We start from the raw sequence: 20,759 nt of genomic DNA, 5'->3' as shown, positions 1-20,759 counted from the left end.
CAGCTAGCTCTGCTTTTCTGTCTTGGGTGGCCGCCAGGTGGGGAGGAGGCAGTCAGGCTTGCGGGGATTGGCTGACCCAGCAAGCCCAGCCTCCCCCACTTCGGAGGCTGGGTGGGACAAAGACTTCCCAGGAGCAAACAGGAAGTTGTGTGGGATAAGTTGCTCTAGACAGAAGGTGCCAGGCTGGAGTTGGCAGGGCCAAGCGTTCTGGTTCAGGGTGGGGAGGGGCACTGCCCAACGCAAGGGAGGCTCCAGGGAGCGAGCTGGCGGGGGATGGTGGTTTCCTCATAACTGGAGCCTCTGGCAACCGTCCACTGATTCAGTTTGGGTGTTTCTTCATTAGTCTCTCTTTCTCTTTCTCTTTTCTCTCTTTCTTTATGTTTCTCTTTATCTCTGTCTCTCTGTCTCTCTCTCTCTCTGTCTCTCTGTATGTCTTCCTCTTCCTCTGGACTTCCCTGGATCCCCCTCCCCTCTCTGAGCCCTCCCTGCCCTGTCTCCAGCACCCACCGTCCCTGCCCCTCCCTGGCCCCGTCCCTCACACCCTTGGTCCTCTCCCTGTCTTCGTGAGCTGTCCGTCTCTGTTTCAAGCTCACCAATACCACGCCTTTCCTGGGCCTCAGGAGCTCACCCTCCACCCCCTCTGCCCTGCAGGATGCCGCAGCTGAGCCTGTCCTGGCTGGGACTCGGGCCGCTGGCAGCCTCCCCGTGGCTGCTCCTGCTGATGGTCGGGGCCTCCTGGGTCCTGGCCCGCATGCTGGCCTGGACCTACACCTTCTATGACAACTGCTGCCGCCTCAGATGTTTCCCGCAGCCCCCCAAACGGAACTGGTTTTGGGGTCACCTGGGCCTGGTGAGTGTGGGCAGCAGGAAGGGCCTGGGGCATCAGGGTGGCTGGAGCCCCGAGAGGTCAGGACTGGGGCTCCGGGTTGGGCTGGGCTCTAGAACAGTGGAGAAGCCAGGGGAGGCCTCTTCCTCACTCCCTGACCAGGTCCACTGTTCTCCTCTGTCCACTCCAGGCCCCAACGCCCTTCTCCTTCTCCCCCTTCCTCACCCCAAGCCTGCTTTAGGGCATGTTCCTGCCTGTCTTCCCCACATGAGTGCACCTCTGAGGGGCTCCCAGGGTGGATTGCACAGAGCCGGGTCCCCTCATGTCCCCACAGTCTCCGCCGCTGGTCTTGAGGCCTCTTCAGGGCCTCTGTCCAGGGTCCACTCCCTGCCTGCCCTGTCTCTGTTGGCCTCAGGCCAGTGTCTCTCCTCTCTGGGCTTCCACTTCCCCACAGGAATGAACTATGACCTCAGCCTCCCTTCCCCCCTCAGGGGCACAGCTGGGCCAGAGGAGAGGTGTGGGCAGTCTCTCCTTGCCCTCCCTTCCTCAGGTGCCTTCTTGTTCTTGTCCTGCCTTGTACCCCGAGGAAATATCAGTGGGCCCCACTGCCAAACTTGGATAAAAGTTGACCACTTACCCTTTCAGAAGGAATCCCTCTGGCCTCTGCCTTAATGGCCAGACTTCCTGGGCGGCGGGTCCTGGCCCGGCATCCCAGCCTCATCCTCAGAGGACCTTCCTCCATGCTACGTCAGCCCCCTCTTGCCACATTCACAGTTTGGATTTTGTCATCACCAGTAAAGGCACCACCTCCAAAGCAACTGATCTGAGTGTTGCATTCTCTGACTCTAACCTCCTCTTCCTTCCAGCTTTTTTTTTTTTACCCATTTGGGACTCTGCCAGGATGTCCAGTCTTCTCTACATCCCGGTCCAACAGCTTCCTTCCGACCCTACATCCTTGGATACATCCAGCTTAGATTCCCATCCTTTGCACGTGGGCTGAAGTCTCTTGCCAACTGGTCTTTCCTTCATGGCCTTTTGGAAAACCTGTTGGAGCTCAACCACTCAAGTCCTCTGAGCTCTTCTCCACGATGATGCTAGAGAAGGTCACAAAACAGGACAGAGGGGTGACATGTAAATCCCCATCTGCCCACCTCCAGAGCACCTCATTCCGCACCCAGACCTCCAGTCGGCTTGCTCTGCTGTCTCTTCGTGGACAAAACTTGTCTTCACTTGTTGCCTCCATTTCCCTCTCACTCCTCACCTGCTCCAGCCTGGTCCCCACCCCCTTCAAACACCTACAAGATGACCATGAGCCCCAGGTCCCTAAATTCCATCTCATTCACCTCCCAGCAGCTCTCTGACATTGCTGATCACCCCAGCCTCTCAGAACCTCCTTTTTCTCTTGGTTCCAGGATGCCACCCTCCTCTGGTGTCCCCCTACCTCCCTGTGGCCCCTCTGTCTCCAGTCTTTGCTCCTCCTTCACCCACCTTTCCATGTGGGGATCCCTCAGGGTCCTAACCCTTCCTCCCTCTCCTCTCTCCTGAGGCCACCTCCTTATCCAGGGCTCCAACTGCTGTGTGGACCATCAGTTCCCTCCATAAGTGAATTCACGTTCACATCTCTCCTGAGCCCAAAGCTGTGTGTCCAGCTGTATCCTCCCCTCCTCATGTGGGGGTCTCTCACACACCTCATTCCACCAAATCAGAATTGGGACTCACGGCTGCCTCCCCAATCCTGCCCCCGTTGTCCATCTAGCCCATCCTTCTGATTGCCCACGTCCTATAATTTGGGGCTCCCTGTCCCCCCTCTTCTCTCATTAGCATAACTGGTCCTTCAGCACGTCTGGCTGTGCTGCCTCCAAGCCCCTCCTCATTCCGTCCCCTCTCTGCATCCTGCTGCCACCCCTGGCTCCATCCATTGTCATCCTTCTCCCGGAAGCCTCTCCCGGCTTCCTCTCTGGTCTCCTTATTGCCACACTTGTCCCCTATTGCCCACTCTCTCTTTAGACCTGGAGAGATTTTTCTGAAATTTAGTGTAGATCACGCCATCTCTTGGCTGAAAACCATTCAATGACTGCCAGTTGCTCTGAGGACAAAGACTAAATGTTGCCTGGCTGGGTCCTGTTGCACCCCCCAGCTCCATGTACACCCTGGACACTCCGAGCTCCTGCTTTATCTCCTCAGTGAACCAAGCCCTTCCCACCTCAGGGCCTTTGCTTCTGCTGCTTTTTTGCCTGGAAGGGCTTCCCTTCCTGCGGTCACCTGGTTGATTCCTCCTTATCCTCCCATTTTCAGCTCCCATGTAACTGCCTTTTATAAGCCTTCCTGGATGCCCCGAGACCTTGACCTATGACTTGGCCCTACTCATGCTTTAACAGTTAATTGTCCAATTATTTGTTTATTATTTGTCTCTCCAACTAGATGGTAGTGCCGGGAACAGACACGATATCTACAGTGTCCAGCCCAGGAGCTGACATACAGTAGGCAATTAATGTTTGATGATGTTGTGGTTAAGGCCATGCCCTAGGCCTGGGTAAACTTACCTTTGCCTCTGTTGGTAATCCAACCCAAATGTACGAGCGTCCAGCTCCTCCCAACGCCCTCCCCCAGACCAGCTCATCACAGAACAGGATGTCCCAAGTTTATCGTGAAGCGTTCCTGAGATTCTGGGTCTTGGAATGTTCTCAGTGAGCGCTGGAGGCAGCGGGAAGGTTACAAAGTTACTGCAGATCTTCTTCCCCCTCCAATGGCTCGACTGTGGAGGCTGGTCTTGGTCACTCTTCCCTCCTCCAAACCTTCTTGCTGTGTGATGTTGGCTGAGTCACTCTCTCTTTCTGGAGTGGTCTCATCAGTGCCTTGAACCCTAGTGTCAGGATCCTCAGGGAGTATGGAGGGGGTCACAAGGTGAAAATGACCTAGGTTCACCTGCCTGGAGCACCTGGGATATTGGTCAGACTTGCATGGGCAGCCCGAGGAATGAGAGAGGATACATCACCAGGAGGTGACCTGCCCTCCTTCCCGTTTTGGAGGATGTGGTCTCAGTTTCCTCATGTGGAAATGGAATGATTGGTGGGCATGTTGATGGGTGCTAGAGAGACAGACGGATAGACAGGACAAACTGTGAGAGATAGACAGGACACACTCTGTGGGGTAGACAGACAGACAGGATGCACTGTGAGAGATAGAGAGACAGACAGGATGCACTGTGAGAGATAGAGAGACAGATGGGATGCATTGTGAGAGATAGAGAGACAGGACACACTGTGAGAGACAGAGAGACAGACAGGACGTGCTGTGAGAGACAGAGAGGTGGACAGAACGCACTGTGAGAGATAGAGAGACAGGATGCACTGTGTGAGAGAGAGACAGACAGGATGCACTGTGAGAGACAGAGAGACAGACAGGATGCACTGTGAGAGACAGAGAGACGGACAGGACGCACTGTGAGAGACAGAGAGACAGACAGGACGCACTGTGAGAGACAGAGAGACGGACAGGACGCGCTGTGAGAGACAGAGAGACAGACAGGACGCGCTGTGAGAGACAGAGAGACGGACAGGACGCGCTCTGAGAGACAGAGAAATGGACAGGACGCACTGTGAGAGATGGAGAGACAGACAGGACACACTGTGAGAGATAGAGAGACAGAGAGGATACTGTATGCACAGAGTGTGTCTGGCAGAAGGGGCAGTTAGGTGCAAGCCTCCATCCTCATTGATGGGTAGAGTTCATGTATGTCCCCTGGGGTGTCCCTGGGCTGGAAGGTTCTGGGGCTGCAGACCCTTCACCTTTGAGGAACCAGAGGCCATGTGGATAGGTCCCAACATGAAAGGTTGTGAGAATGAGCCCCAGGGACAGGTCCTGAGGCCACCATGCTGCACAAAAACTTTCCCCATGAGGACCTCCTCCTGTGACTGCCCCCAAGGCTGGAACCATTCCTAGCGTGACAAAAATCTGTCTTTTTGAGCCAAGTTCGGCTTCTCTGTAGGCAGAGAGCATGTCCTCTCCCTGTTCCCTGGCATGCACCCTTGGGACTTGGAGAGGCCTCAACGACTCCCCAGCCCCGAGAGGGAAGGAGCGGGAAGAAGCAGAGATGCCTCCATCAGTGCAGAATCTGGACACACTGTCCACTGCAGAGGCTGCAGGGGGACGTGCCGTGGCTCCTTCTGGGGAGTGATGGTCCCTGCCTTGCTTGAAGTTCACCCTCACCAAACATGACTTGAAGGTCATAATTCAGCTGGTGGCCACCTCCCCCCAGGAATTTATGACCTGGCTGGGTCCCACCATCCCTCTTGGCATTCTCTGCCACCCCCACAGTGCCTGGTATGTTACCAACACCACAGATTCCCACATTAAACATGTGATGGTGGGCACTATGGCATCATTCAAGGGCTGCGAGCCCCTCCCTGGCAAGCTTCTGTGCGGTCCCCGCAGGTTCCAAGGCCCCTCCTGCTCTCCTGCTCTTGGTCATCTTTCCCTTCTTTTGTTTATTTGCCACCCTCCATTCTGGAGTTCTGGACACTGCTTGGGGATCCTTGGGGAGACTCAGCCCCATGCTCTTCCCTGGAGGAACCCCCGAACTTGAGTACACAGAACTGCACAGAGTCACCTCCAATCTTTTTTTTTTTTAATTTTTTTTTGTGTGAGAAAGATCAGCCCTGAGCTAACATCCATCGCCAATCCTCCTCCTTTTTTCCCCCCAAAGCCCCAGCAGATAGTTGTATGTCATAGTTGCACATCTTTCTAGTTGCTGTATGTGGGACGTGGCCTCAGCATGGCCGGAGAAGCGGTGTGTCGGTGTGCCCCCGGGATCCGAACCCGGGCCACCAGTAGTGGAGCGCGCGCACTTAACTGCTAAGCCACGGGGCCGGCCCAGACACCTCCAATCTTGTGTTGTCAGGATGGGTCTGAGGGAGAAAGACAGGGGTTGGGGGAGCCCAGAGTGGAAGCAAGGCTTCTGCCATTTGGGCAGGCCAGAGGGCTTCTAGGAGGAGGAGTTGTTGCAAGTGGGTCTGGAATGGTGAGTAGGATTTTTTTAAGCAAAGAAGAGAAAGTATATTCTGTGGAGAGGAAGAACCCACTCAAAGGCCTGGAGGTGAGAGAGAAAGCACCTGCTTTTGAGCAGTGAGAAGGAGTTCAGTGCAGGTGGAGTGATCCAGATGAGAGGCAGAGAAAAGGTAGAGAGGAAAGCAGAGCGAGCAGAGCTTCAAGACCGCCTAGGGGGAGGAGGTTGATTCTGAGGGCGATGGGAGCCATGGGGGACGTGGAGATGAGGAGAAACGGGTAGTTGGAAAGATGGACATGGAAACAGGGTCAGAGAAAGAGAGATACAGAGAAAGAGTGAGGGAGAGAGACAGAGAGGACACAGAGAGAGAGAGAGAGAAAGAGTAAAAGAAGCATGTATATACACAGATAGAAACATATCTATCTATCTATCTGTCTATCTATCTATCTACCTCTCTATGTCTATCTATCTATCCATTCATCCATCATTTATTCATCTATCATCTAGTGATCATCTATCCACCCATACGTTATCTGTTTATCTATCTATTTATCCATCCATCATCTAACCATCTATCCATCCATCCATCCATTCATCCATCATCTATCTTTCTATCTATCCATCTATCTAGCTATCTATCTATCCATCCATCCGTCTATCCATCCATCATCTACCTATCTATCTATCTAATCTATCTATCAATCTATCTATCTAAGAAACAGAGAGATGTAGACAGTGAGGGGATAAGAGAGGCACATAGATATATAGACACAAAAAAAGACAGAGACCAACAGATAGAAGCTGATTTAGTGAGATGGAGAGAGGTGTAGGCCAATAATCCAGGCAGAACATGAGAAGGGAGTGAGTAAGGTTGTGGTGGGTAGGGAAGGTACAGTGGGCAGTTGCAGTTTCTGAGGCCCCTGCCAGACCTGGCCTCATCCACACCTATCCCCAGGTGAAGAGCAATGAGGATGGCTTGCGGCTGGTGGAGGATCTTGGCCACTATTTCCGTGACGTCCACCTCTGGTGGATGGGGCCCTTCTACCCCATCCTGAGGCTCGTCCACCCTAAGTTTGTTGCCCCCCTGCTCCAGGCCCCAGGTATCTTTTCCGGGAGCCTCCAAATCCAGCCTCTCCCCTGCCCTTGCTCCCAGCCGTTCCCACCCCTGGACAGACCAGGCTGAGCAAGGGAATGGGCAGCGTCGACACAGACCCAGCTCTGCCATTAACCTGCTAGGTGATTCTGGGCAGATCCTTGGCTCTCTCTGATTGCCAAAATCTCTTTCAGTTTTGAGTGTTGGAAACTCAACATTGTTGGTCTAAGTAAAGAAAGAGAATATATTGATCAAAAAGCTCAGGGAGAGTTGTCTTCAGGCACAGCTGGATCCAGGTCTTCAAACAATGCCATTGGGAATCTGTCTTCATCTCGTAGTTCTGTGTTCCTCTGTGATGGTTTCACTCTCATGCTGGTAAAGATGAGTCCCAGAAGCTTAACCCCCATGGAAAAGTGAGCTCATTCCTCACAGACCCAGGAAAAGTTGCAGGATTCCCTGAAATTGGCCTGGCCTGGCCTGGGTCACAGGGACCAATTCCTCATCTAATCACTGCAACTTGATTGACAAGGCTAAGAGTCATATGCCCAGCTCTGGAGTGGCATGGCCACCCTTCTAACTGCGTGGATTGAGAGTGGAGGAGCTATGGGGTGCCGGTTCCAGGAGAGGGTATGGACGCTGGACAGGCAGATACCACAGATGTCCATCCACTAGCATCCTTGCTAGGAGGGCATTTCCTGGGTGAGGAAACTGAAGCTCAGGGAGGCATAATGGTTTCTCAAGGCCACATAGCATGCTGAAGCTTCCTTCTTAGTTCTATATGTTCTCAGCTGCCCTGTCTGCTTTTGATGAGAGGGACCCTAAGCTGGAAGGTGATTTGGGGCAGGGAGATGGCCAGAGTATTGTGGGGGAAGATCCACCAGACTCCAGGTTGGTCAACTTTGTCTGCTTGGCCCTGGGGGCTGGTCTAGAGGCTGGAGGGAGCGGTGCAGCTCTTCATGGTGGGTGGAGCTCAGCATCTGAGGGGGGCAGCATGCTCTGTTTTTTTAAAAGACAGAAGAGCCCTTGAGCCGAAGCACTTAATACTGAGTATAGTGTGGAGGAGGATACTGAGGAAGTCTGGGTCACAATGGGGCCATGTCTGGGACGTTAATGGGACCATACTTAAGTCCTGTCTGGGGCCCGTCTGTAGGATACACTGAGGTCATGTCAGATTGTCTCAGGCCCATGTCAGAGCATGCTGTGTCATGTCATGGAATGTCATGCATGTTGAAGCCATGTCAAGGCATGTTAACGCATGGTAGGGCCATGTCAGATGTCCCAGATGTCAAGAGAGTGCTGGGGCAGACACAGTGTCCTAGGTCCTTGTAGAGGTGTTTTGTAGAGTGCTTGGCTGTCCTCGGGTGTTCAGAACATGGTGGAACATGTAGGAGCCATATCAATGTGTGCTGGGAGGTGTTGTGCCATGTTGGGGTGCATCTAAGCACGTGGGGGTGTGTCTGTGGGCTCTGCCTTTGCTCTACTCTGAGCTGCAGCCTGGTCTGGTCCCCCTTCACCTCCGCCTCCTCCCGGATTCCTCTGCCCTTGGCCCCACTTCTGCTATGCTGGGCTTGGAGGGGGAATGCAGACCCCTGGCTGGGGCTCCACCTCGCAGCAAAAGTCCCTCCTCTTCTCCTCTCCATGGCCCCTGATGGCTTATCTCTCATGTCAGCTGCCGTCGTGCCCAAGGATATGTATTTCTACAGCTTCCTGAAGCCCTGGCTTGGTGAGTAACTATGAGTGAAGGGGACTGGGGACAACCTTGGGGGACAGGGGAAGGCACTGTCTTTGGCCGTTCCCTGTGGCTGCCTCTACTAGGGGATGGGCTCCTGCTGAGTGCTGGTAACAAGTGGAGCCACCACCGCCGCTTGCTGACACCTGCCTTCCACTTCGAAATCTTGAAGTCCTATTTGAAGATTTTCAACACGAGTGCAGACATCATGCATGTGAGTTCCTTGAGCCCAGGGTCCCAAGTGGAGCCTTGGGAAAGGGGGACACACATGGTCTGGAGTCCTGGCTCTGCTAGATGGCTTTTTCTCTCCAAGACTCGTTTCCTCATCTGTAAAATGGAGATAATAATACCTTCTTAAAGGGTGGTCAAGAAGATATAATGGATTCGTGTTCCTGGCATGTAGTAGGTGCTCAGAAGGCTTTAGTTTTTAGTCTGCCTCGCTGAAGCTCTGTATATTCAAGGTAGTAATGATGAAGATTGCATAGTAGCTCTTTCTGCATAACGTACCACCTTAAAACCCATGGGCTTGGAGGAATTAGTGTTTGTTATTGCTCATGAGATGATGGGTCAGTCGAGTCTTCTTGTCTTGGCTGCAATCACTCATCTGTCTATGGTCATGGGTGGGTTTGGTAGACAGCTCTGCTGATCCAGGCTCAGCTCTAATACACGTTTGAGGCTTGACTGGCTGTTGGTTGGTCAAGGATGGCCTTGGTGGGACAACTGGACTCCTGCATTTGTCCCTCACCTTCCAGTAGGCTAGCCTGGGCTCAATCGCATGGTGGAGACTGGGATCTAAGAGAGTGAGCGAAAGATGCAGTACCTCTTGAAGCCTTGTTTCTGAACTAGCACACCAGGATTTCCACCTTTTTCTGTTGGCTGAAGCAAGTCTAATATCCAGCTCAGATTCAAGAGGTGGAGAAAGAGGTTCCACCTCCAGTGGAAGAGGTGCAGAGTCTCATTGCAAAGAGATAGGATATGGGGAGGGACAAAGAAATGGGGACATGTTTGCAGTCAACTACCACTATGATAATGATGAAGATGATGATGATAGCTAGAGGTTATTTAGAGCTTACTGTATATCAGAAATGATGTTCCAATTCCATGGCATTTGTTGTCTAATTTTCACAACGCTGTGAGGTAGAGATGATTATTGTTGCCACATTATAGATGATTAAACGGAAGGTCAGAGAGGTTAGGAAGCTTGCCTGAGTTTACATAGCTAGTAAGTGAACTATGAGTGGTGGAGCAGGGATTCTAACCTAGTTTCTCTGACACCAAAGCAAGTCATCTTAACTATTACTGAAGATTTGAGAGGTGGAGCCCAGAGGAGGGCAATGAGCTGACCAAAGTCACACAGAGCATAAGAGGCAGAGCTAGACCTTGAACCCAGGTCTCTTGACTCCCAGCCATGGGGTCTTCATGTCCTAATAGTAACAGCTTCCACTCCCATACAAACCTGATCATCCCAGGGGATGGGTGCCTGGGGCAGAGGACCAAGAGGCTGGGTCTGGGTCAGTCCATCCAGATGGTTGGGGTTGGGGAGGGTCTCAAGTGAGGCAGGTCCCAGCCCCAGCTCTGCTCCCTTCTCTGTCCAGGCCAAGTGGAGGCGCCTGGCCTTGGAGGGCAGCGCCCATCTGGACATGTTTGAGCACATCAGCCTCATGACCCTGGACAGTCTGCAGAAATGTGTCTTCAGTTTCAACAGCAATTGCCAGGAGTGAGTCCTTGTCCAGGGCCTGGGGACATGGGAACATCTACTCCCAAGGGAGCAGATGGAGGGAGGACTGACCAGGGCAATCAGAAGGGCTTTCCTGGAGGAGAAGGGTCAGAGATGGACATTGAAGGACAAGGAAGGAGAAAGAGAAAGAAAAATCCTTTCAGGTAGGTAGAAATGTTTCCTAAAGGCCAGAGGTTAGGAAGAGCAGAGCACATGCAGCAATGAGGAGACGCCTGGGAAATGAGGTTGGAGGGGTAGGGAGGGGTAGATCTTAATGACATTCCAAAGTCAGGCAAAGGGATATGAACTTTATCCTGAGGTTTCCAGGGAGCCATGGAAGGTGTTTGAGCAGATGAAGGTCGTGGTCAAAGCTGAACTTGGACATCTGACTCTAGAGAAGACTGTTGTGTAGACACAGGATGCGAGGAGATCATGGAGAGGAGTAGGCCTGAGCTTGGTGGAGAAAATGGGGCATTTTTGGGAGAAAGTGAGGAAGAATGGGCAGGGCCAGATGTCGTGTAGGAGAGGGAGGAGATGAATGGGATTCCCATGCTCTGTGCAGGTATCTAGGACATGAAGCAGCTCATAAGAGATGGGAGGCAGAGAGAAGCATGATGGAGGGCACTCTTTTATGGATGGGACCTTGTGCTGGGTTTCCGGCTGGGAGGTGCTCCCGGGGTTTCATATGCATTAAGCTGCTTCATAAGGCTCTCTCTGGCCTGGCCATGCAGGAATCCCAGTGAATATATTGCCGCCATCTTGGAGCTCAGTGCTCTTGTGACAAAACGGCACCAGCAGATCTTCCTGCACATGGACTTCCTATACTACCTCACCCCTGATGGGCAGCGCTTCTGTAGGGCCTGCAACCTAGTACATGACTTCACAGGCAATGTCATCCAGAAGCGGCGTCACACCCTCATTAGCCAAGGTTCCCATGACTTCCTCAAGGCCAAGGCTAAGGCCAAGACTTTGGACTTCATTGATGTGCTCCTGCTGGCCAAGGTGGGCTTCTCTGGGATCTGAATTCAAGAGTTAGAATGGATCTTAATTTGAAATGTCAGATGAGAGAACTTGGATTTGATGCAGAGGGTGCTAGGGAGCCATGGAAGATGCCTGAGGAAGAGAGGGACAGGTCAGAGATAAGTTTTAGGCATGAATCTGTAGAAGGCTGCCTGGAAGGAGTAAGAAGGAGGCAGCAGACCAGGGAGGAGGCTTGTGGGGTGGGCCCTGGAGATGATGAGGGAAGAATCCTGCTTGGATGATGCAAGTACTTCAGGGATTGTTCAGGTTAGACTCAGGCGCTCTTAGAGGTGGTGTGATTCAAAGGGTCTTGCCCTTTCTCCAGGATGAAAATGGGAAGGAACTGTCAGATGAGGACATCCGAGCTGAAGCTGACACTTTCATGTTTGCAGGTGAGGGTCCCAGTGTGGGCCTACAGAGGCAGCAGGGGTCTCTCTATCCCAGGGACTTGGTGGGTGGGCCCTGGACCACTCCTTCACCCCCATCCTCCCCGTCCTCCCTGAGGGCCTTAATGTGAGGGCGCTGTCCACCTTATGGTGCTGAAGCAGCCCAGAGACCCAAGCCTGTCTGCCTGCCTCTCAGGGCATGACACCACAGCCAGCGGCCTCTCCTGGGTCCTGTACAACCTTGCGAAGCACCCGGAGTACCAGGAGCGCTGCCGGCAGGAGGTGCAAGAGCTCCTGAGGGACCTTGAGCCTAAGGAGATTGAGTGGTGAGTGCGGGTTCACGTGGTCTGTTCCCGAACCCCTCTCATTGGCTCTGCTCCCCAGCTGGGAAGGGGGAAGATCTTTTTGCTGATTCTGTCATTTTTTCTTAGTGGGAATAGGAACAGAGCCCACAGGCAGGGTCTGGTACCCAGTCTGGACAGCAGGAGAAGGTTTGCAGATTTTTGAGACAGAAATATCTGAGTGTCCACATTTATTGCCCCACTAACTTGCTATGTGACTTTAATAAAATCAGTTCTCTTTTCTTTTCTATTATTTTTCTGTGAGGAAGATCAGCCCTGCACTAACATCCGTGCCAATCCTCCTCTTTTTGCTGAGGAAGACTGGCCCTAGGCTAACATCTATGCCTATCTTCCTCAACTTTATACGGGACGCCGCCACAGCGTGGCCTGACAAGTGGTGGCTCAGTGTGTGCCCGGGGTTCTGAACCTCGGGCCGCCAGCAGCAGAGCTCGTGCACTTAACCTCTATGCCATGGGGCCGGCCCCTCCCGGCCCCTCCCGGCCCCTCAGTTTTCTTTTCTCAATGCCACTTTTCTCCTCTGTAAATTGGTAGGGAGAGTGGAGAATCTCTCCCCAACCGCGCTGCTTCGAGAATTGCAACAATGTGTGTACAACAGATGCCACCCAGAATGTATTCAGTAAATGAACTTCTCCCCTCCCTTATTTTTCTGCCTGATGTTGCATTTTTTTCCCCAAAGACCCTAACTCCCCTTAATTTTTACTCTTTTCTCTAATTTCCACCTAATAATCTATTCCAGGGATTCACAAGAGATCTTTGGGGGTAAAAAATCATCCATCTCCTCGTTTAGTAAACATGTCCACGCTGCCTGCCCTTTCCCAACTCAGTGTCCAGTCCCACTCTAGTCCTCCCTGGGCAGGGCCGGGGCAGAGAGGAAAGGGGGTGAGGCTGGTTAGTGAAACAGTGAACACAAATTCACCACTCTGGGAGTGGGTAGCAGGCAGTGCTCTGGGCCAAGGGGATGGCTTGTGCAACGACCAGGACGGAAGGATGCAGGAGTGAGCCGGGCATGTTTGAAAGGAAGTAAATGTGGCTGGATCCTTGTGAAATTTACACTGTGAGGAACCAGAGGGGCTCCCAATGAGGCTGGAGCTGGAAGTGGAAGCCCCTCTTGGAATGCTTTGGAAACCATGTTAAGAGTTTCCAAACCTGTCAGTTCAAGTCCTTTGAAAAGCTGATACTGGATAAAAGATAAAAGCAGGCAGGGATGCTGCCATTAGGGAAGTCTCACATTGGGCAGAAATGGTCAGGCAGTAGTGGCCACCGTGTTCAGTCATTGGCCAGGGGCTGCCCAGGTAAGTGTGGTCTCGCCTGGAACGCTGCAGCAGGGCCTGGAGACCCTATAGCTGGAGGCTGTCAGCTAAAAGCACTCCTTGCAGCTGTAGAGCAAATTCTTTTTGGAAGGGAGATCCACGACTAACATAAGAGGACAATGGGGAGCCATGGAGATGTTTGAGCAGGGGAGGGACAGGTCAGATGTGGGTATTAGAAATATCTCTCTGCATCTACAGGGGCAAACTGGAGGGGATGAGCTGGGGCCTTGGGGACCAGGGGGCAGATTCTGGGCCAAGGGCTGAAGGATGGAGAGGAGGTGTTGGACTGGACACACTTTGGAGGTAGTGCCCTCAGCTTCAAACATTTGCTCAGCACAGCAGTCCTGTGAGGTGGAGAAATGTTTTCGTGCTTCTCCCACCTTCAAAAAATTATGTACTTGGTAAAAATTTAAATAGTACAAAATGGTTTACAATGAATTTAAGCCTCCCTCTTTTTTTCCCTCCCAACTTTATTGAGATATAATTGATATGTAACGTTGTATAAGTTCAAGGTATACAACATGATGATTTGATGCACGTGTAGATTGTTAAATGATTACAATAGGTTAGTTAACACATCCATCCCCTCATATACGCCTGTCTCTTAGGCTGGCGCCCCAATCCCGTCCCTGCCGTCAGTGGTTTCCTGTGTCCTTCAGACAGTGTTCAGTCTATAACCATACTTATCTGTTCACAGTCTCTCTCACTATGCTCATTCATTCTGTCTTGTCTCTCTACAAGTGAACGTATACATAGGGCATTCAGGCATGCACATTGAAAATATAATTTTAAGATCCTTTTTTTTTTACAGAATATAAATTTTGGAAAATTAATTTTGAATTGCAAAATCAATAATGAGAAGAAGTCTTTTTTTTTTGTCCACAAAATGAAACATTATGGAGAAGATTAGGTTCACCTTTGTTGCCCTCCCCCCAAGCCTAATTCCTTCTCTGTCTCCTGAGGGGTCTCTAGAGACATCAGTTTGTCATTTGTCGTTTCAGACCTTTCTTTTCTCATGTATATATGTATATATAGATACAGTTTAATATAAATACACTCATGCACACACATTTGGTCACTTGTTTTTTCACTCAGTAGTGTGTCTTAGAGCTCCTTCTTCTGAGAGCTACACAGTTTACTTGGCTCACTCCTCTGTTGGTGATATTTATGAAAACATTTGTAATTATAACGGATATTGCCAAAAGGCCTTTTGGCATCTCTGTATTAATTTACCCTACAGTGTGTGATAGGACAAGTGATCCCTATTTCCTCTTTTTTTTTGATCTATGAAACATAGTTTATTAGTATCAACCAATTTGCTAATGTTATATTATCCTTGTATTTTTGAAATTAATCTTACTTGATCACGAGTACTATTCTTTTTATATATTGATTGATTTGAGCTGTTGGTATTTCATCTAAATTTTTATTTTTTTATTGATGTCATAATAGTTTATATCATTGTGAACTTTTAGTTGTGAACTTTTAGTTGTACATTATTATTTGTCAGTCACCATATAAATGCGCCCCTTCACCCTTGTGCCCAGTCCCCAATCCCTTTCCCCCTGGTAACCACCAAACTGTTCTCTCTCTGTCCGTGTGTTAGTTTATCTTCCACATATGAATGAAATCATGCGGTGTTTGTCTTTCTCTGTCTGGCTTGTTTCGCTTAACATCATACCTTTTTTTGTTTTTCCTATAATAATATTATCTGGTCACAGCTTCCATCTGCTGCCACTAGGTGGGGGTCAAGAGCTGTGTATTCTGAGCCTGCTGTGATCTGCAGATGCTCTGGCCCACTGGCTGAGCTAACGTGCTGGGCAGGGGGAGAGGCGCTTTCTTTCACCCCTGATCCCGGGGCTTCTCTCTCTTCCCTTGATATCTGCTCTCCTGGGGTGCCAGCTTGATGAAGACACCCCTGCAGCTGTTCAATCACCTCCATGTGGGAGTTTCCCACGGGCTGGGAGGGAACTTGGAGAGCAAAGGTTTTCCCAGCAGAGGGCTGCCCCTCCCCCCTCTCTCCCAGAGAGCTGAGCAGTCCCATGGTTGCTGCTGTTGGGGATGGAGAGGAGTTCTCCTTACTCCTTCCACTTCCTCCAGGGGGTCTAGCACCTCCACCTTCAGATGTATGGCTGCATGGGTCTCTCAGACATCTTTTGTATTGTGTGAATGTCCTCTGTTGGTATACAAATGTCCTTTTTGTTGTATCTTAGGGGAGGAGAGTCTAAGGGGAGCGCTCACTCTGCCGTGATGCTGACATCACTCTCCTCATCTCCCTATTTCCTCTTTTTTGATAGCTGTATAGTATTCTATCATATGGATGTACCATAATTTATCTAAACATTTCCCCACTGATGGACATTTGTATAGTTTTGGGCCTTTTGCTATAACAAACATGACGTAGTGAACATCTGCATATGCTGACTTTAGCTTACATGTGTGGATGTCTCTCCAGGACAGATTCTTAGAAGTGGCATTGCTGAATCAATGACCATTTGAGATTTTCAATTTAACAGCTCATGGCAAATCCACTCCTACAAACAGATTTTGAGAGTGCCTGTTTTCTTGCATCCTCACCGACAGTGTGCATTATAAAACTTTAAAACTTTTGCCAATCTGATAGGTGAAATATAATATTTTGTTATTTTATTGAGCATCACTTTAAGTATAGGTAAAGTTGAGCACTGTGTTCACATGTTGATCAGCCATGCATTTCTTTTTTTGTGAAGTGTCAGTTTGCCTTTTTACATCGAGCTTTTCTCTAGTTTTTTTCTGATTGATTTATAAGAATTCTTTAAATGAAAAGAAAATTAGTTCTTTTTCTGTTATGCAAAAATTCTTCTGCAGATTGTCTTTTGACTTTAGTTTTGGTTTTGGTTCATTTTTTGTATCACATCTGTTCACTTTTTGCTTTTAGAGCTGCTTTTTCTTTCTTAATCATGCTTGGAAAAGCCACTCACACTCTGACACTAAAACATAAAACTCTCGTTTGTTTTCTTCTAATGGGCATATTTATTTTTAAAAATATTTTATTAAAAATTTAATTTTATTTAATATTTTTTTATATTTAATACTTTGTTCCATGTGAAATCCATATTGGTATAAGTACTGAGGTAGGAATCTATTTTTTTCTCCAAGTGGCTAAATAATTGTCCCAACAGAATTTAATGAATATTTTGTATTTGTCTTAGGATTTTCAATAATAGCAGCTTCATGATAAACTAAATTCATTCATATATTTGTGTTTATTTCTGGACACTATTCTCTTCTATTTATTTATATATTCATACATAAGCACTAAGCAGTGTTCATTATCATACTTTTAAAAACATTTTCATGCTTGATAAAGTTGGTCCCATCTTATTACTTTGCTTTTGCAAATTGTTATCTTGCATTCTTATTTTTCCATTTGAACTCCATGATTGGGTTGGGTAGTTTGAAAAATACTCTTGAAAATTTTAAGTAATTAGTTTTTTTGACCTCAGTTGCCAAGGACGTGGTCTTGCTGAATAATCATCATCATTTTTCTGTGCAATACTTATTCGTTCCCCTCCATCCCGACTCTCCACTTCCAGTTGTCCACCAGTATGATTCCAGACAGCCCTATCCTTTTACTTGTATAATTTCTTGTTTTGGGTGGATGTATTTTAAAATTCACAAATATGTGTTATGCCACAGATCTCATGCTGGTTTTTACCTTTTTCAGAAATGTAGCACCACGATTTCATTAGATTTTATTATCCATGTATCTATGTACACATAGATTATTGCTGTGCACCATCATATAGTACTTCTCTCTCCCATCCCTTACAGTTGAATATTCAGGCTGCTTCCATCTCATCGCTGCAATGAAAATCTTTGTGCATGTGTCTCTATTTACCTGTCAGAGAATCTCTCTGGGATCTATACCTGGGAGCCGGCTTGCTGGGTCATAAAATACACATTGCCTTTCCTTGACCATGCTGATGCCCTCCAGTGTGGTGGCCCTTGTCCATACCTCCACTCTCAGTACATGAGGTCCCTCTATCCCCATGCCTCAGCCCCTCCTTGTCATTACCCACCTTATTAATTCTTGCCTCGAATGGATGTGAAGTAACATCTCATTTCTATATAATTTCCATCTCTCTGATAACCAATGACTTTGAATATCTCTTCATGTTTTAAATCTCTTGTGTTTGAACTTCTGTGAATTCCTAGATCATATCCTCTGCCTACTTTTCTCTTCAGTCACATCTGTCATCTCTCTTGTTGATTTGCAGGAATTTCTGCAATCAATACACAATATCTTGTGTATTCAAGATATTGTTCTAGATCTATATATTTGTTGCTGATATCATCTGTGACTCTCTCATCTGAATGTTTTTTTGATCCATAGTGTCTTTTATTAAACAGAAATCCTTAATTTTGATACATATTTATCCCTTTTTTTGGTCTTCCAGTTTGTGCTTTTGGGGTTTTATTTAAGAATTCCTTCCTACTCTTAGGTCAGGAAGATGTCTCCTACGTTGTCTTCTTTTAACTTTATGGTTTTACCTTTCACATACGAGAGGAGCCTCCACCCTGTATATGGAGTAGGGTGAGGATCTAGTTCTTTTTGTTTCCACATCACCAGTTGTAGGAACACCTTCTACCAAACTATCCATCCATCCAGGCGTTTGTGGGGCCTCCTTTACCAGATGCTAAGTTTTCACCTACTCACATGCAGTATCTGAGCTCTCTGTTGTGTTCCATGGGCCTGTCTTCCTGTAGTTGTGACAATACCACACTATTTTTTATTACTGCACTTTTGTAATAGGTCTTAATATCTGGTAGGCTGAGTTCTCTTTCTTTGACCTTTTATTTTCACATTGACCTACCTCTTGATGAACTTTACTCCTTTCAAATTGAATAAGATTACCAAGTTCCAAAAAAAAAAAAAAAAAAACTAGCTAGATTTTTATTGGCTTGCATTGAATATATTGATTAATTTAGAAAGACTTGATACCTTTATAATATTAGGTCATCCCACCTTAGAGTGTGGAGTGGATCTTATTCATTCAAATAACCTTATAAACCCATTATAGAGGTTACTATATTTTTGCTTTTTTACCTAATTATACAATTCAAAAGCTTTTTTATGCAAATGTATTGACACTTTTAAGGATACCCTGTGAATGTTGTGTTTTGCTCAGAAATGCTTCTAAAAATACTAGGATAAGTTTTCTTCTAGTAACTTTTGTTGTTTTTATTTTCTAATGCTTCAATCCTTGGTCTATCTGGAATTTATTTTGTTATAGGAGTGAGGGTCAGAGGAAGGTGGAGAGAGGATCTCATGGGGCAGCAGGAGGACAGAGGGGTCTCTGTTTTTGCTCCCAGGATAACTGTTGGGGGCTTTCCTTAGGGAGGACCTGGCCCAGTTGCCCTTCCTGACCACATGCATCAAGGAGAGTCTGCGGTTGCATCCCCCAGTCACAGCCATCTCCCGCCGGTGCACCCAGGACGTTGTGCTCCCAGATGGCCGGGTCATCCCCAAAGGTGCCTACAATGTCAGGGGGAGGAGGGTGGTGGTCCCATCAGTGGAGACCTGGTCCTGACCACTCACTCTTCCCCAATAGGGAACATGTGTGTCATCAGCATCTTTGGGATTCATCACAACCCGTCAGTCTGGCCGGACCCAGAGGTGCTGCCCTTCCCCCCTTCTCCATGCCCAGGACCTGGTGCGGGGGCGCAGTCCTGACACTCCCCCTCCACTGTATCCGCATCTGTCTTTTTGGGGGCTTCTGGGTGTCCTGAGAAACCCCAACGAGCAGCCTTGCCTCTCTCTGCCCCTAGGTATACAATCCTTTCCGCTTCGACCCAGAAAGCCTCCAGAAGAGGTCACCTCTTGCCTTTATTCCCTTCTCGGCAGGGCCCAGGTGAGGCCAGAGGACGTCTGAGGCGAGGATGGGGTGAGGGTGGTGGGGGCACTCAAAGGATACGCAAGCCCACGTGGGGGTCCCAGGCACGGTTAGCCCCCTCCTCTCTCCTGCGGGCAGGGACGGGGGTCCCGGGACAGGTTCCTGGCGCCGTCAGAGCCCCACTCCCGCCCGCAGGAACTGCATCGGGCAGACGTTCGCCATGACCGAGATGAAGGTGGTCCTGGCGCTCACGCTGCTGCGCTTCCGCGTCCTGCCGGACGAGGAGGAGCCGCGCAGGAAGCCAGAGCTGATCCTGCGCGCCGAGGGCGGACTTTGGCTGCGGGTGGAGCCGCTGAGCGCGGGCCCGCAATGACCCCCCGCCTCCTGGCCTGGGATCCACCCTGACCTCACACACCTCACACAGCTTTGCAGATTCCCGGGAATAAAACTGTGCTGTCACCTGTGCCCGAGCCTCACCGAGAGCCAGCAGGGGGCGCCTGGTGACAGCGGAGGATGGCCAGGGGGCGTGGTTGGGTGGAGGCGGGGCTGGTGTCTGCGAGTCCAACACCCTGAGTGCCTCTCCAGCTGACCAGAGCGCGCCCATGCTGATCGAGAATTCTTCTAGAAATGAATCATGGATTTTTAAACCGTGGGCAACAGGGAGTCACGGCAGGTGTTTGAGCAGGAGAGGGACCAAGGTTAAGGACGGGCTTAAGGGGCCTTCCTGAGGTTCTGAGTCATAGAGGAGAACCCGCAGTGTGGCACTGTGCTCTGACTACCCTGACCTTGGTTCGGATCTCCTAATATACCCAATCTTTCCTCAGCTCCTAATCCTTCACTAGGTTTCTATGGTTACTATGCTGCTATGTTTACATAAAGATAACAAGCCTGGATGCTTTATAGGGTGTTGTGATATTTGTCCCTGTTATATTGTCTGTTTGCTGGTTTTCACTCGCAGGGGTCAGCGTTCCTGTGTGCCTGCTTATCATTGTCTGAGTAGTGGCTACCACATTTGAAATAACACTTGCCAAATTTGAAGAAGGCAGCTTTCTTTAAGAGGAGTCCTTGGAGCCCTGCTGGTTGAGGTCATGTTAAATGTAGTTCAAGGCTCATGGTGCCCAAGGTCACTAAGGCAGTTTAAATTCAAGTTGAAGTCACACTTGCAGTCTCCTCCACTTTAGTCTGCAGTCATCCTGAGGGGTGTAGCTTTTTGAGGTCTCCACCTATGTGAGGGGGGTCTCCTTACAATTTCCCCTCCTGGCATCTCCCTGGGCTCTGATTTTCTCCACCTCCTCACGCGGCCATCAAAACAGAAATACCTCTGGGGCAAAAGCATAATTCATGTTCATTTTATCTCCAGGTTTCTGTTTTCATTTGAGTAGTGTCTTTGTAATTCTTTACTGTCTTTTCGGTCTTTTATTCATTAAAGAAACTG

General features: G+C 49.3%; 1 protein-coding gene across 3 annotated transcripts; it reads left to right on the top strand.

The window, feature by feature from the left end:
- Positions 1 to 210: 210 nt before the first annotated feature.
- On the top strand, positions 211 to 20,754 carry LOC101397141 (cytochrome P450 4F3-like). Of its 3 annotated transcripts, none has more exons than XM_087443668.1 (12): positions 211 to 850; positions 6,787 to 6,931; positions 8,486 to 8,647; positions 8,740 to 8,867; positions 10,249 to 10,370; positions 11,102 to 11,372; positions 11,716 to 11,782; positions 11,973 to 12,102; positions 18,829 to 18,962; positions 19,043 to 19,107; positions 19,260 to 19,342; positions 19,520 to 20,754. In XM_087443668.1, exons 1-12 carry the CDS (start codon positions 653 to 655, stop codon positions 19,695 to 19,697), a joined length of 1,683 nt encoding a protein of 560 aa, XP_087299794.1. In that variant the 5' UTR covers positions 211 to 652; the 3' UTR covers positions 19,698 to 20,754. The 3 variants fall into 3 exon arrangements, with proteins under 3 accessions (XP_087299794.1, XP_004443601.1, XP_004443596.2); XM_004443544.3 differs by lacking the exon at positions 6,787 to 6,931 and adding an exon at positions 5,025 to 5,186 and having other exon boundaries at positions 8,611 to 8,647; XM_004443539.3 differs by lacking the exon at positions 6,787 to 6,931 and adding an exon at positions 5,025 to 5,142 and having other exon boundaries at positions 212 to 850; positions 8,543 to 8,647.
- Positions 20,755 to 20,759: the final 5 nt, after the last annotated feature.

Source organism: Ceratotherium simum, chromosome 18 (assembly GCF_057802395.1).
Source record: "Ceratotherium simum simum isolate JZ-2026a chromosome 18, ASM5780239v1, whole genome shotgun sequence".
Taxonomy (NCBI): domain Eukaryota; kingdom Metazoa; phylum Chordata; class Mammalia; order Perissodactyla; family Rhinocerotidae; genus Ceratotherium; species Ceratotherium simum.
The sequence above is the reverse complement of the archived record's forward strand: the minus strand, read 5'-3'. Positions and strand labels throughout refer to the sequence as shown.

What these genes read in the sequence shown, in the direction of transcription:
- LOC101397141 (XM_087443668.1), top strand. Translation starts at nt 653, where the DNA reads ATGCCGCAGCTGAGCCTGTCCTGGCTGGGACTCGGGCCGCTGGCAGCC. An exon ending in CTTCCTGAAGCCCTGGCTTG is followed by an intron (nt 8,648 to 8,739) that starts GTGAGTAACTAT and finishes TGCCTCTACTAG; the next exon opens with GGGATGGGCTCCTGCTGAGT. An exon ending in TGACACTTTCATGTTTGCAG is followed by an intron (nt 11,783 to 11,972) that starts GTGAGGGTCCCA and finishes CCTGCCTCTCAG; the next exon opens with GGCATGACACCACAGCCAGC.